The 17,279-nt window shown below is 45.4% G+C and overlaps 1 protein-coding gene across 1 annotated transcript in view; it reads right to left on the bottom strand.

Moving 5' to 3' along the window:
* LOC141104662 (uncharacterized) overlaps positions 1-13,166 on the bottom strand; it is an 81,480-nt gene extending 68,314 nt beyond the window's left edge. Inside the window, exons 1-6 of the mRNA XM_073594329.1 lie at positions 13,033-13,166; positions 9,292-9,431; positions 8,155-8,275; positions 7,954-8,045; positions 5,977-6,067; positions 517-605 (exon numbers count right to left, since the gene is read on the bottom strand). Of these exons, the coding sequence (XP_073450430.1) occupies positions 517-605; positions 5,977-6,067; positions 7,954-8,045; positions 8,155-8,188 (306 nt within the window). The 5' untranslated portion in view covers positions 8,189-8,275; positions 9,292-9,431; positions 13,033-13,166. The remainder of the gene's footprint in view (positions 1-516; positions 606-5,976; positions 6,068-7,953; positions 8,046-8,154; positions 8,276-9,291; positions 9,432-13,032) is intronic.
* Between the last annotated feature and the right edge of the window lie 4,113 nt (positions 13,167-17,279).

Below are 17,279 nucleotides of genomic sequence, written 5' to 3'. Positions count from 1 at the left end.
CTGCTCCTCGGATGTCCGATCCCCACCTCTGCTCCTCGGATGTCCGATCCCCACCTCTGCTCCTCGGATGTCCGATCCCCACCTCTGCTCCTCGGATGTCCGATCCCCACCTCTGCTCCTCGGATGTCCGATCCCCACCACTGCTCCTCGGATGTCTGATGGTGATTTCTTACTGGATGGTGGCCTATTCTTCAGAGGTCAAATATACCTTCAAGTTCAACATTGATTTCTACCTAAACACTTGTGATTTCATTTCACCTGTTTAGTTTTTTCCCTGGTGGGTTATTTATTCACAATGCCATTTCACATATATGAACTTTTTAGTGGTTTCAATTTATGAATTGTATTTATATTCATTTATTGCTGTTTGCACCTAGCACTTTATTTATTTTGCACAGTCAATGTGTTATACTTACTGTTTGCATATTTGCAAAAAAAAATTATATATACACACAATATGGATTAGCACTGCACTTAATATTCCCAATATTCTTTTATAGCCTTAATTCCATCTACCTGAGGAATCTCCTGATCTTCCTCTGTGGCATCCTTGGAATATAAAGGATGAGGACATCTCTCTGGTGTGTTTCTGTTGTTGGATCCAACTGCAGGTAATGCATAAATAGTGTTAGTGAAAGTGTAAAGCTATAATGTTATATAACTTCAGTTGCCAATTGTCTGCTCACACAACCTAAGGGAATAACCAAACCCCAACAATTCCATAGACACAATAAACTCTTACATAGACACAAGGATATAGATTTAGTGGACACCACCGCTTGTGCAAGGTGACGAAGAGTCCACAACTGCTTCAAATAACCAACTGTTCTGTACAACATGGATGTATACAAGCTGATCTGAAATTCATGACCTACTGAACCGTAGTGAGTGAGTGAAAGTGAGCATCAGATCAAAAATCTGGAGAACTGAGCTTTACAATTACACATTGGTGGTTATTTACGAAAAGCAAATCCACTTTGCAGTACAAGTGCAAACTACAAGTGCAAAGTATCATCCAATCATGTGCAAGCTAAAATGCTGTTTTTTCTTTTCCTTGCATATCCCCCTCTGATCTACAGTGACTGTACTTCCAAGTGCACTTTCAGTGCAATTTCAAGTGCACTTTGCACTTGTAGTGCAAAGTGGATTTGCCTTTCGTAAATAACCCCCCATTGTCTAGTCCTAGAACTCTTATGCTGCGTACACACGATCGGACTTTACGGCATACTTGGTCCGGCGTACCGGATTTCGCCGGACAATTCGATCGTGTGTGGGCTCCAGCGGACTTTGTTTTCTCAAAAGTTGGACGGACTTAGATTTGAAACATGTTTTAAATCTGTCCGACGGACTCGAGTCCGGTCGAAAAGTCCGCTCGTCTGTATGCTAGTCCGATGGACAAAAACCAACGCTAGGGCAGCTATTGGCTACTGGCTATGAACTTCCTTGTTTTAGTCCGGTGTACGTCATCACGTACAAATCCATCGGACTTTGATTGATCATGTGTAGGCAAGTCCGTTCATTTGGAAAGTCCGGCGAAAAGTACGCCGGACAAAGTCTGCCATAAAGTCCGCTCGTGTGTACGCGGCATTATTTTTTGCTGCCACAAGCAAATGGCAATGTCAGAACATGGTGTACAGCATGGACGTGTGGCTCACAAATCTACAGGAACTTCATAATTCCTATCAAGTCAACATGAACCAAAATCAATGAACAAGCTTTTCTAGCACCTCGTGACTCCAAGCCACAAAGTCTTGACTACAAAGGTAAAGGGGGCATTATCAGGTACCTTGTATGTAAATGGCTGCCGATCTTCTGGGTACAATCTTTGATCATTTGGATGGAAGGGGTAAGATGATGTCAATCTGGTGCATGCACAGGAGTTTATTCATCTTGGCATTGCTGAAACTGTGTGCTGGGCTGCATGTGCGCAGCTCAGTGTAGAGTACAAATGAGCGGGTAAGAAGCTTAATGCAGAAGAGACACAGTGGGGTTGATTTTCTAACACTGGAGAGTGCAGATTCTGGTGCAGCTCTGTATAGAAACCAATCAGCTTCCAGATTTTTTTTGTCAAAGCTTAATTGAACAAGCTGAAGTTAGAAGCTGATTGGCTACCATGAACAGCTGCACCAGATTTTGCACTCTTTAGTTTTAGTAAATAAACCCCAGTATGTCTCTTCTGCATTAAAATTCCTGCCTGACAAATACACTATAACGTTGAAAGTATTGGGACACCTGTCTTTACACACACATGAACTTTAATGGTATCACAGTCTTAGTCCGTAGGGTTCAATATTGAGTTGGCCCACCCTTTGCAGCTATAACAGCTTCAACTCTTCTGGGAAGGCCGTCCACAAGGTTTAGGAGTGTGTCTATGGGAATGTTTGACCATTCTTCCAGAAGTGCATTTGTGAGGTCAGGCACTGATGTTGGACGAGAAGGCCTGGATCACAGTCTCCATTCTAAAGCCTCGTACACACAATCCAATTTTTGGCCAACTGAACGTCAGATTTTTGTCTTTTGCCTGGATCTTGTCTTGCATACTAACGGTACACAATTTTCATGCAAACACGAACGTAGAGACTTACTACAAGGATTTTTAGCTCTGGAGCGCCACCCTTTGGGCCCCTTCTGGTAATTACGTGTTTGGTGAGCATTGATTCGGAGCATGCGTGTTTGTACTTTCAACTTTTGTGTGACAGACTTGTGTACTGACCATCAGAAAATCTGACAAGCAACTGTTGTCCGCCGAAAATTTACTAGCCTGTCATCCAACATTTGTTGGCAGAAAGTTGGACAACAACTGTCAAAAGGAGCATACTAATGGTCAGATTTTAGGCCAACAGTCTGTCATCAGACAATCTCCTGCCAACAATCACATCGTGTGTACAAGGCTTTATTCATCCCAAAGGTGTTCTATCGGGTTGAGGTCAGGACTCTGTGCAGGCCAGTCAAGATCCTCCACCCCAAACTCACTCATCCATATCTTTATGGACCTTGCTTCGTGCACTGGTGTGCAGTCATGTTGGAAGAGGAAGAGGCCATCCCCAAACTGTTCCCACAAAGTTGGAAGTATGAAATTGTCCAAAATGTCTTGGTATGTTGATGCCTTAAATGTTGTCTTCACTGGAACTAAGGGGCCAAGCCCAACCCTTAAAAAAACAACCCCACACCATAATCCCCCCCCCACCAAATGATTTGGTACACAAAGCAAACACCAATGACCGCAGAGTCCGCTGAACACGGATCACAAGCTGTCATGAATGAAAGCTAAAACTATTGCTTGTTACAGTGATCATCACTGTTATAAGCAATAATAGTAAGAAAAAACCCTGATCCCCCCAGAGTTGTACAGTGTCACTATTATCCCACTGAACTACTGTGAGGACAGGATGTAAAAACAATCTTAAAAAAAAGAAAAAAAAGTTAAAGAATTGAATAAAAATATTTAGAAAGAACTTTTTTTGCACACTGTCACCAGTCAGTATCCCTAAGGGCCCTTTCACACTGCAGGCGCTATTGCGCTAATATTAGCGCCTGCAAACCGACCCGAAAGTGCCGCTGCTTTGTATCCAGTGTGAAAGCCCCGAGGGCTTTCACAATGGAGCGGTGCGCTGGCAGGACAGGAAAAAAAGTCCTGCCAGCAGCATCTTTTCACCGCTCCTTCCCCGCTCCTGCCCATTGAAATCAATGGTACAGCGCGGCTATACCGCCGGCAAAGCGCCTCTGCAGAGACGCTTTGTTGTGATTTTAACCCTTTCTCGGCCGCTAGCGGGGGATAAAACCGCCCCCCGCTAGTGACCACATACCGACGGTAAAGCGCCGCTGCTGATGCCGCCCCCGCCCCAGTGTGAAAGGAGCCTAATCATTACCACCACACCTGTCATATGATGACACTGTACTGCACTGTTGACAGTATGTAAAAAAAAAACAATTTTATTTCATTTCTTTATTTTCCCAAAATTTGTGACAAGAAATTTCAACTTCCAAAAGCTCGCCATACCTCTTATACCTTTGACTGTCTACTTTCCGAAAAGCGGTCATTTGGGGGGGATATCTGTACTGTCCTGGCATTTTAGGGCTTCAAGAAATGAGATAGGCCATCAGTACATCAAGATTGATCAATTTTCAAAGATATATATGTATATATACATATAGATATATATATATATATATATATATATATATATATATATATATACACATATATATATACCGTATTTATCTGCGTATAACACGCACTTTTTTCCCCTTAAAATCAGGGGAAAATCGTGTGTGCGTGTTATACGCCGATCCCCCACCGATTGTGAGCCTTTTGGAGGCTCTCGGCGGCTTTCGGCTTTTCTCGGCGGCTTTCGGCCGAGTGCGTCCGAAAGCCGCCGAGAGTGGCCGAGAATGGCCCGAGAGCCGCCGAGAATGGCTGCGCCATTTTCAAACGAATTTCTGCAAACAAAGGGCAAGGCTACAGATGGACACTGACAAGGCTGCAATGGGGGACGAGGCTGCAATGGGGGACGAGGCTGCAATGGGGGACGAGGCTGCAATGGGGGGACAAGGCTGCAATGGGGGGACAAGGCTGCAATGGGGGGACAAGGCTGCAATGGGGGGACAAGGCTGCAATGGGGGACAAGGCTACAGATGGATACTGACAAGGTTGCAGATGGACACTGATGAGGCTGCATTGATGGGCATTTAAATGTAAGTTTTTTTCCTTAAACTTCCCTCCTAAACTTGGGGTGCGTGTTATACGCCAATAAATACGGGTATATATATATATATATATATATATATATATATATATATATATATATATATATATATATATAGATATATACAGGCCCTCACGTTTTAAATATTTTATTCTATCTTTTCATGTGACAACACTGAAGAAATGACACTTGTCTACAATGTAAAGTAGTGAGTGTACAGCTTGTATAACAGTGTAAATTTGCTGTCCCCTCAAAATAACCCAGAACACAGCCATTAATGTCTAAACCGCTGGCAACAAAAGTGAGTACACCCCTAAGTGAAAATGTCCAAACTGGGCCCAAAGTGTCAATATTTTGTTTGGCCACCATTATTTTCCAGCGCTGCCTTAACCCTCTTGGACATGTAGTTCACCAGAGCTTCACAGGTTGCCACTGGAGTCCTCTTCCACTCCTCCATGACGACATCACGGAGCTGGTGGATGTTAGAGACCTTGCTCTCCTCCACCTTCCGTTTGAGGATGCCCCACAGATGCTCAATAGGGTTGAGGTCTGGAGATATGCTTGGCCAGTCCATCACCTTTACCCTTAGCTTCTTTAGCAAAGTAGTGGTTGTCTTGGAGGGGTAAAAGTTTACAACCCCATGTAAGGAAGACTGTCTAATTTAAACATGGCCCTGGTTTTTCAGACCTAGAAAACCTACAAAAAAAAAAATCTTGTATGTCCATTTCGTCCATGAATGACTGGTAATGTCTATGGAAGAAGTATAATACTACACATGGAAAAATATGATGCATCACATATAAAAGGAAAACACGGAAGGAAAAATGTGAAGAATCAAAAATAATTGAAAAAGGTTCTCATAACAAGAAGAATTTCATCATCTTTCTGGATTTAATATTTGCAACTTGCCTGTGCTGATCTCTACAGAATGTTCCATGTCTTTAATCTTCACATGCCCCTCCTTCTCCTCAACACTGACATCCATATGAGCAGCCAAAGTGTCTCCGGGGTCTGGAGGAGAGAGCCGTTCAGGCTGTGCTCTCTCTCTCTCCTCGCAGAGACCCAGTGAACGGGAGATACCACAAAGTAGCGCTCAGACCGGGATGTGGCCGCGACAACCCTGGGGATTCTTTGCGGCACCCCGATTGATAAACCCTGATCTAGGTGTCTACATTCTACTGACAGAGGAGGGGGGAGAAGAAGAGATTGTTGTAGTGACTGAACAAGGAGAATCTGGGACTCTTCTCTGGATTTAGTGTTTATTACTCACCTGTGCTGATCTCTGGAGGGGTTTCATTTTCCTCATCACCACTCATAAACATCTCGTCATCTTCAACTTTAATAACAGTCACCCCATCAACCTAGGTAACACAGAGAGTAATCATTCACAACAGAAGAGTAATAGTTAAATCTGAACTTGTGCGAAAATATCCGAAGGGACAAACACAAAAATTTTTCTTGTACAATAACAGAATGAACTTTTTTTTTTTTTTGTAATTAGTATAGTATGTGTATGAAAAAAATTGTGTGACCAAGACCACACATTCTTGGAAATGAAAGAATATATTAAAATACAATACATCACTTCTGAAGTTAAATTCTGTCATATGAGAATTGTCGTAACTTTAGTAAGCTATTGGTTCTGCATATGAGACATGCAAAAAAAAAAAGACGATCATTCAGCCGATATTCTTATTGTGTGTATGAGGCTTAAAGTGATTGTAAAGCTTTGTTTTTTCTTTTTAAATAACAAACATGTTATACTTGCCTCCTCTGTGCAAGGGTCTTGCACAGAGCGGCCCCGATCCTTTCTGGGTCCCCCCCGTGGCGCTCCTGGCTCCTCCTCTTCTCGAGTGCCCCCCACGGAGAGCTGCTTTCCATGGGGGCACCCGTATGGGCTCGCTTCCAAGTCCTGTCGCTGCGTCCATTAACACAGACAGCAGGACTCAGCCCCGCCCCCTGGCTTCCGTGTCACAGCGCTATCAATCTGTCCAATGAGGACCTGAGACAGCAGCTGGAGCTGCTGTGTTCATCCCCGTCGCTGAAACGATTGGGTTCAAGTAAGAAAAGGGGGGGGGGGGTGCAGCACTACAGAAGGTTTTTCACCATAATGCATAGAATGCATTAAGGTGAAAAAAAACGTGAGGGTTTACAACCCCTTTAAGAATGCCCACTCCTTCAGACTAAGAGCACTTTCACACTGATCCATTGCAAAAAAGCAGCAAAAACGCATATGAGTTTTTGCCGTGATTATATCACATTTGCGGTGTGGTTTTAAAAGGACATGTGACTCAAAAACCACTCCAAAAACACATTTTGGGTGCGTTTTTTGCCACGTTTTTACTGCGTTTCCATTGCTTTCAATGGCAAGGCGCATTCTTGGTGCAGTTTTTTTTAACTCCCCACCATAGTGCAAAAATGCTGCAAAGCAGGATTATTTCTACCGCAACAGAAGCGCACCACCCCAGTGTGAACACATTCATTGATTTTAAAGAGAAGCTTTTTGAAACGCAAAAGCGCTTGAACAACTCCTCAGTGTAAAAGGAGCCTAACTTCACCCATCAAGGCCCCTTCTCCAACCGGCAGCCCACTGCTTGCATCAGAGATGAGGGCTGTTTAGAGAAGTACCAAGGCAGGGTGCTGTCATGTTTTCAGGAAGCTATGTACAGCACTGTGCCAGCTCCTCCCACCAGCCATGATCTGCCTGAATTGCATAGAAAAACAGAGAGATCCATCATGACCCTTCTGGATCTAAAATAAGGTATGTAATAAAAATAGAACAATTTCATTGGCATATGTGGGGGTAGGGAGGAACCAGTGAGGGCAAAATATAAGCAGATTAACTTCAGCTTTAGGCTGTTTAAAATTGCACAGATAAGGGCTGGTTCACACAGAACATATCAATGCTTACCCCATGCAAAAGGCCATGTTTACCCATAGGAATGTACAGGTGCACACAATCCCATTGATGTCTGATGGGACGCAGTGGCTGCAAGGACACAGCACTGCTCCCAATTCGACATCTGTGTGAGTGCAGGTGCATTGCCCCAAACACACTCTCTCTGCACAGATGTCAAATTGGGAGCTGCGGTTGGGTCCATGAGGCCGCTGTGTACTAATAGACATCAATAGGACTGTTTGCACAGGGAAGCATGGACCACCTGTGCAGGTAAACATAGCCCGTTACATGGAGTACACATTGATATGCCCCATGTGAACGAGGCCCTAGACAATGTCCTTCACATACCTGACAACTCTTTAGGACATTCCCTTGCATGGAATCCCAGGAATACAGAGGACGGGGACATCTCTCTGGGGGATTTCTGTTACTGGATCCATCTGTAGGAAACACACACACTGACTGAATACATTGTTTCTATGTCTTTATATCAGAGGATGTGTGTATCTAGGTGGATCCTCAGTACAAGAAATTAAAGTCTCCTCTTACCCGGATATGTGAGGGGTGGCCGGTTCTCCATCATGACCTCCTTCTACAGATCCTTGTGTCCTTCTAAAGATCCGTGGGTCCTTCTAAATGCTCCCACTTGGCATAATATGTATTCCTAAGTCTTTATGAAAAAGTAAGTGAGAAATCTCATGTTACTAATCAAAAATAAGGTAAACACATAATTTCCACAATCCTCTCTTTGTTATGAAAAGGCCTTTTGATAGACTGTGACCATGTTTCATGTTACATTCTAAAAATGGGCCTAATGTGAAACATGGTAAGAAAGGTAGACCAGCTAAAGAATGGATTTTCCAAATGGACAGCCTCTCTTAAGGGGCTCTGGACATACTCACCATTCTTTAGCTGGTTCCCTTCCCTGGTGTAGTCATTAGTCCCTCCCTTGCTCTTTTTACATGATTATCATTGTTACTTTTCACCTCCTGGTTTTTGCCTTAGTGCATCCAACCCCTGTTTCATCCCCTCCTGAATGTTCTAACAGTCTTTTTATGACACCAGGGGTTGTATGGCACATTACCCCTCCCTTGATAGTACATGATGATAACCACATCTGTGTCCCGCCCCTCCAACCTTTGTCTTAGAATAAGAGGGAGGAGAAGCCTCCATGAATCTGCATGTGTTTAGCGGGGTAGTGGGTATGGAGGAGGAGGGAGGGAGTGGGCTGTCATTTACCACTGTGTATACACCCACATATGTAACTCTATAGTCACATGGTCTGCTCAGATGTGATAGGGAGGAAATTCTCAGCATAGAAACTCACTGAAAACTGAGCATGTGCAGAGTTGCCACCACAACTGCAAAATCCCTAGCTGAATTGAGGTCATGGACAGAAGGGGAAGATAGAGAGCAGCCGGATCAAGAGGTTTTTTTTTTTGCAGAATACAGAAAACAAATCTCATAGTGACTGAGTAAGTATGCACAGCAAGTAATTCACCATTTATTGATAATTTTGTTAGGATGTGGGTTTAGTGACACTTTAAGGACACAGCCAACACAATGTGGGGAAGAGGCCTCCCCCTTCTTCACGGCTTAATAGAATAAACTGTACATGTATCTGACTGCTTATATCACTAGAAGGAAAAGCCTCCATTCACCTAATTCTCCAATCCCAAAGCTCACCTTGCTCTCCCACACACCCAATGCCTCCACAGATGACCACAGGCACGTAGCTGGGGATTGGTGAACTCCCATTTACCAGTCTCCTCCACACTGATTAAACCTGGAATTGCTTCAACCCGAGTGATGTGCAATAAATGACACTGGAAAAAAAATAAAAAAAACAACTGTTGATGTGCAGCAATGAAAATATCACAAGCATTATATTATTGTAAATCAGCACTGTTGTGTTTTTAAAGGACTGAAAATACTAATAACCCAAGGTATCAGAAGTAACCCCAAGGGTGGGCAACCTATCGGTCAAGATCCAGCACTCTAAATCAGGGGACTCTGATGGGGACCCCGATGTAAGGGGGGACTCTGATGGAGATCCTGATGTAAGGGGGACTCTGATTGGAACCCTGATGTAACGGGGGACTCTGATGGGGACCCTGATTCAAGGGGGGACTCTGATGGGAACCCTGATGTAAGGGGGAATTTTGATGGTGAACCTGATGTAAGGGCGGACTCTAATGTAAAGGGGGCCTCGAATAGGGTCCCTAATGTAAGGGGGACTCAGATGGCGACACTGATGTAAGGGGAAACGTTGATGGGGACTGATGTAAGGGGGGGTCTGATTGGAACCCTGATGTAACAGGGAACTCTGATGGGGACCCCAATTTAAGGGGGATTCTAATGGGGACCCTGATGTAAGGGGGAACTCAGATGGGGACCCCGATCTAAGGGGGGGGGCTCTGATTGGAACCCCGATGGGGACTGTGATGTAAGGGGGGGGCTCTGATGTAAGTGAGGACTCTGATAGGGATCCTGATTTAAGGGGGAACTCTGATGGGGACCCTCATGTAGGGGGGATTTTGATGGGAACTCTGAAGTAAGGGGGGACACTGATATAAGGGGGACTCTGATTGGAACCCTGATGTCACAGGGGACTCTGATAAGGACCCTGATTTAGGAGGGGACTCCAATGGGGACCCTGATGTAAGGGGGGATTTTGATGGTTAACCTGATATAAGGGTGGACTTTAATGTAAAGGGGGTCTCTGATCGGTACCTTGATGTAAGGGGGAACTCAGATGGGCACCCCGATTTAAGGGGGGCTCTGATTGGAACCCTGATGGGGACTTTGATGAAAGGGGGGGGCTCTGATGTAATGGGGGACTCTGATAGGGATCCTGATTTAAGAGGGGACTCTGATGGGGACCCTGATGTAAGGGGGGACTCTGATTGGGACCCTCATGTAGGGGGAACTTTGATGGGAACTCTGAAGTAAGGGGGGGGGGCTGATCTAAGGGGGAGGCTGATTGGAACCCTGATGTAACAGGGGACTCTGATGGGGACCCCGATTTAAGAGGGGACCCTAATGGGGACTATTATTATATTATTATTATATTATTATACAGGATTTATATAGCGCCAACAGTTTACGTAGCGCTTTACAACATGGGGGTAAAACAGTACAGTTAGAATACAAATCAATACAGGAGGAATCAGAGGGCCCTGCTCATTAGAGCTTACAATCTAGAAAGGAGGGTCAAGTGGAACAAAAGGTAATAACTGTGGGGGATGAGATGATGGAGAAAATGAAAATACAATTGTTAGGTGTGTGTAGGATAGGCTTTTCTGAAGAGAAGTGTAAGGGGCCTCTGATCGGGTCCCTGATGTAAGGGGGGGGGGGTTTAACCCCTTCAGATCCGCGCTATAGCCGAATGACGGCTGCAGCACGGATCTGCTTTGCCGGGAGGCCGTCAATAGACGTCCTCCCCTTTGCACGCTCGCCACGCCCCCCTGAAGGGTGCTGTGATCACCCGAGTCAATGAGACTCGGCTGATCACAGATCGTAGTAAAGGGTCAATCCCGGCCCCTTACCACATGATCAGCAGTTAGCCAATGACAGCTGATCACGTGATGTAAACAGAAGATCGGCAATCGTTTTTTTTTCTTCTCACGCTTATAGCGTGAGGAGAAAAAAAAGCCGATCACCGGCTTCTGTTGTAGGGACATCGGTCCCGAAGAGGAAGAGGCGAAGCCGCCTCATATGTGCCCACCATTACCGCCTGCCAGTGCCTCAAATCAGTGCCCACAGTGCCATAAATCAGTGCCCACCAGTACATAAGTGCCAGCAATCAGTGCCACCTATCAATGCCCACCAGTGGTGCCAATCAGTGTCTCATCAGTGCCACCTAGCAGTGCCAGCTATCAGTGCCACCTATCAATGCCCTTCAGTGCCGCCCATAAGTGCCACCTCTCAGTGCCCACCAATGCCGCCTTATCAGTGCCCATCCGTGTCCCCTTATCAATGCCCATCAGTGCAGCCTATCAGTGTCCATCAGTGCAGCCTATCAGTGTCCATCAGTGTAGCCTCATGAGCGTACATCAATAAAGGAGAAAAATTACCTGTTTGCAAAATGTATTAACAAAATATAAAGCGGTTTTGTATTTTTTTTTTTTAACTTCGGTCTTTCTTAATTTTTTTAACAAAAAATAAAAAACCCAGAGGTGATCAAATACCACCAAAAGAAAGCTCAATTTGTGGGAAAAATTATAAAAGTGTAATTTGTGTACAGTGTTGTATGACCGCGCAATTGTCATTCAAAGAGTGACAGCGCTGAAAGCTGAAAATTGGTCTGGGCAGGAGGGGGGTTTAGGTGCCCAGTAAGCAAGTGGTTAATTGGAACCCTGATGTAACAGGGACTGTGATGTAAAGGGGGGGGGGGGTTGTAATGGGGGACTCTGATCGGGACCCTGATGTAAGGGGGGACTCTCATAATAAAACATTTAGAGATGGGCGGTGGAGTTACAGATGTTATACTTCATATTCCCACCGCATACGTTCCTGGATAAGCTCTCAAAGTTTGGGTGCTGCAGCAACAACCAGCTGGGAACTGGTTCAAGTCACAAAGTAGATATTTGCCAGCACACCATGGATTGATGCCACCACACCATGGATCGATGCCACCACACCAAGGATCGAAGCCACCACACCATGGATCGATGCCACCACACCAAGGATCGAAGCCACCACACCATGGATCGATGCCACCACACCATGGATTGATGCCACCACACCATGGATTGATGCCACCACACCATGGATCGATGCCAGCACACCATAAATTGATGCCACCACACCATGGATTGATGCCACCACACCATGGATTGATGCCACCACACCATAAATTGATGCCACCACACCATGGATTGATGCCACCACACCATGGATTGATGCCACCACACCATAAATTGATGCCACCACACCATGGATTGATGCCACCACACCATGGATTGATGCCACCACACCATAAATTGATGCCAGCACACCATGGATCGATGCCACCACACCATGGATCGACACAAAGTAGCATCCAAACGGATTATTTATTGTATGATCACAACATAAGACTTGACTCTGAAACGTTGCCCTCTCCTTATGTTGTGATCATACAATAAATAATCCGCTCAGAGTTACAGATGTGCCCGTCTTGTACTCAGGATGGAGATCACCCCTCTGTGATGTCATAGGGAGACCTCTGCTGCCTTGATTTGCCCACCACTGACAATTATTGTATTGTAATAGTCATAATAATGAGTCACAAACTGTAAGGAGCCACAAGCACCTAATCCCACCCCTGAGCAGCTGGTGAGTTTTATAAATGACATGTGTCCTCATGAGGTCACATGACTCCCATTTAACCCCTGGGAGTCCCTTTTCCCCCAACTCATATTAGCAATTAGAGGACATTATTACCTCCACCTCGCTCTGCAGACACCCTCCAGCCAAACAAGTACCAGCAGCTGCTGGAGGGTAGAGGAACGTTGTGACAAGTTTCTGTTATCTCCACTGGAGCTACAAGAAAATGGCCGCCGACATCCCGAATAGCTTATTGAGTCTGCGCGTGCACGTCGCTATGGGAACCAGGAAGCTGCTGGGAGGAGCGAACTGTACAGCTGGTCCTTCAGTCACCGCTGGAGGGGAGGTTACTTCCAGGAGACGCTAGAGGGCGATGAGTTCATGTGTAATAGAACTGACATTTTGTTGTAGCACAGATTTTACCATTCAACAGCATTTTTGACATATTAAAAAGAAATGTTATAACATAATTTATTTTTATGCGAGGGTTATTAGTGACAATTGTAATTCAAAATATAATTGTTGTTTCCCTTAATAAAATAGAGAATCCTGTTATCAGGTCAGGAAGTGGCCATTTTGTTGAAGCCCTCATTAGTCCTAATGGGGAGGAGGTAAAAATGTCTTTTTATTATGAGAGGAGGAAGAGAAAAGGAGGTCCCAGCACTCTGTGTGGACTTGATGGGGGGTCATATCACCTCCACATATCTCCATCGTCCTCTGATGTGAAGAATATTGTATAGTGAGCTCAACAGGGGCTGATACAACCTGTCCCTTATAGCATACCTCCCAACTTTCTGAGATGGGAATGAGGGACACCTATCAGCAAAAGTATGCAGGCATAGGACACACATTTTGCCACACCCCCTTAAAGGAGAATTGTACAAAAAAATAAGATTGGTTAAACCCACAAGTGCTTATTTTACCATTACTATTCCTTTATATTGGCTTTTGGAATTTACAAATGCAGCAATTTAGAAATTGGATGAAAAGTTTAGCACTGGGAAACACTTTTTGATAGATAAAATGTGCACTTTATATACATCTATATAGATCAGACCAAAATGAGGGACAAATAAGGAGGAATGAGGGACAGAGGGACATTGCTCCAAATCAGGGACAGTCCCGCAAAATCAGGGACAGTTGGGAGGTATGCCTTATAGTAGGGTTGCCACCTTTTCTTCAAGCCAAACCCGAACACTTTAGCAGCCTTGGACACCTTTGGGTGGCCCAAGGAGAGTAGTAATGTGGTGCGCATAGCGTGCTGCAGCGAACAGTGGGTGTGGCCAAATTTCTCTTGCTGACATCATTGCCCTGCCCCCCCCCGTGATGCCGAACCTGCTCCCAGACAGCTGCTCGCAGCTCCTGGGCAGCAACAGATTTGTGTGTGACTACATGGTTACTTGGGGAATCACAGCCCAATCTGAATAATGTGCCCAGGTTTCAGTCTGCCTGAAACCCGAACACATGATTCAAAACCCGGACTGCCCGGGTGAATCCCGAACAGGTGGCAACCCTACCTTATAGTAATGCTCCTATCCATTAGGGATAAAGAGGAAGGCTTTATTCACACCAGTCCGATGCGAATTCAAAGCCCCGTTTTCTGTGCGAAGAGAAAAAGCAGCTGTTCAGGGCTTCCTCTCCGTTGTATCTGCGGATCAGCTGAGCAGGGTAGGTGTAGCGAGGAGGGGGAGAGAATGCCTGTTCATAATGGAACGCACCTTCGAATCAGATGCGTTCCCATAGAAGAATATGTGCCTGCAATTTGCACTGCCTAGAAAACGCACACGTTTTTTGGGCAATGCGGAGTGCAAATGCAACGCACATATGTGAACCAGACCAACGATGAGGCACTATTCCTGTGACAAACACCAGTAATAGGGCACTATTCATCCCACTGACATCAACAATGGGCATAGTTGGCAAAATTGTGAAAAAATTTATAGGGACATTTTTTTGTCTGTAGGCGGAGTCTTATTATAATTAGGGGGCAGGGCATTCATTTGTAGGCGTGACTATGGGGGGAAAGAAAAATGCAGCGTGCGAAGTGCGCTGCAGCAAAAAATGGGTGTGGTTTAAACTTAATATTGGGCCTGGCTTAAAGGAGGCATGGCTCAAAGGGGGTGTGGTTCGAGTCTGAGATGAACGAGGCATGGAGGGAGAGAGAGAGAGAGAGAAAGAAAGAAAGAAAAAGATAGGGAGGGAAGGAGAGAGAAGGAAAGAAAGAGGGATGGAGGGACAGCAGGCCCAGATCCTACAGCACAATAGAAATATGTGCATTCCAGAAAGTTTAACAATCAGCAGATAAAGATACTCCAAACACCTGGTGTTAGCGATTCAATCATCACGGCACCATGGCTGGCATGGTGTCAGGATGATTGAAGCGCATTATTTCTATTATTACATTGTACTATTAAATGAAATAGTTCAACTTACCATAATGCATAATCAGTGAAAGCCCTGAACGTGTCACTTGTCACGTCGCCTGCCACCAGAAATCCATCAGGTGCCCCCAGCAGAGTCCCTCCTTACACCAGGTGCCCCCAGTAGATTCCCTCCTTACAAGCTCCATTTCTACTGGCAGCCACCCGGGCCCCGCCTCTTGTTTCCTCCCCTGGGCGAGTGATCTGTTACACGAGAGCTCAGCTAGTCTTCTGTAAAATGGCGGCTGGCGGAGACAATTCACCAGTGCCGGCCGCGGACCTTTAGTGGCGGCGAAAAATCTGGAAAGCACCGATTAACCGGAACATTTCCCGGGATACAGCAAGACTGGGACAAAGGTCTAAATACCGGGAATGTCACGGGAAATTCGGGACATTTGGCAACTATGAATAGGGCACTATTCATCCCACTGACCTCAACAATGGGGCACTATTCATCCCACTAACACTGAACACTGTCTGCATTCAGGGCCATGCACCTGCACGGCTGTCAGGAGAGGTGACTTTGTCCGTGAAGCCACTGCGTCCCAATTTACATAAATGTAACTGCTGACATAGGGATTCACAGATCATCTGTGCATCCCCACGTGGGCAAACACAGCCCTCATGTGGGTGTATGCTGTAGTATGCATGTGTGATTCAGGCCTAACAGCTCGAATCAAATCTTGAGAGAGCAGAACACCACCTCCCATGGGTGTGTGGAGCAAGACAAAGGGATGGAAGCACGGTATCCTGATTGAGGTGAAAAAACAATACTATCTTAGGCAAAAAGGATATCTTAGGCTGAAGGACAAGCTTATCCTTGTAAACTAGCAGGAAGGGCTCCTTGAAAATGACAGCCTCCAGCTCCTCTCTCCTGACAGAAGTGATAACGATCAGAGAAACCACCACTTTGCCAGGACTGTGAACCAAGAATATATTCCATGGGTGCAACACCGAAAGTATGAAATTCAAGCACCATGGAGCCACCTCTTGTACAAAGGCCTTTACCAGAGAGTGCAATGCCAAAGGCCATTGAAAAAGGTTAGCCAGGGACAAAATTTGGCCAACTGTTGGCCAATTCCCGACTGAAGAAGAGCCATGCTACGTCTTATGGAAAACTGATGAGGGCCAACCTTCTGCTGTTAAGTGCACAAGGTGAAATAAGAATGTGCCATAATGGACTTTTCGAGAAGCAGATTTTCAGGCTCTTAAAAGCATAGAAATGACTGAGTCAGACAGATTCCTCTCTCTCAGGACATGGGCTACAACAGCTAGGCCATCAAAGTCAGCAACCAAAAAGCAGGATAGAACACTGGATCTGAGATAGACTATCTGGACAGTATGGTGATGGCCACAGGATGTGGACGAGAAACTGGAGTTATTTGTCAGGACCTGGATCACCTGCTAGTGGCATTATGGTTGCTAGAGCTGAAGGGAGCAGATCTGGAGGCCACCGGTGGGTGTCTCCCAGCAGTCAGAAGATTCCAGTAGTTAGGCTCCATCTGATGCTGGCTGCTGGGAAGGTATATAACCCCTACCTTGACTTTTTTTATTTGTGCATCTGTGTTTTGACTGTTAGGCACATACCTGCTTGCTGATTATTCCGATCCCTGCTTTATCTCTGTATCCTTTTACACCATCTCTGCTCCCCTTGTTTCAAGTCCTTGTCTTGCCCTGTATGTCAGCTTCCCTCCATTTGTATATAGTGTAATATAGTTAGGTTGTTGGTTTGGTTTGGGCTTGCTTCACTGTCATCTTTATTTTTCACTTTTGCTTATGGTCTGTTGGTGTTGGACTGATGTGTGCATTAACCACTTCAATACCCGCCTATTGTCATATGACGTTCGCAGATGGGATCTCCCATCCTGGGTGGGAATCATATGATGTCCTCAGTTTCCCACGCACTTGCCACGTCACGGGGAGCTGAGGCATGTGCCCGGCAGC

The sequence above is a fragment of the Aquarana catesbeiana genome, linkage group LG08 (assembly GCF_042186555.1).
Source record: "Aquarana catesbeiana isolate 2022-GZ linkage group LG08, ASM4218655v1, whole genome shotgun sequence".
NCBI classification, from domain to species: domain Eukaryota; kingdom Metazoa; phylum Chordata; class Amphibia; order Anura; family Ranidae; genus Aquarana; species Aquarana catesbeiana.
This window is presented reverse-complemented; position numbering and strand designations above follow the sequence as displayed.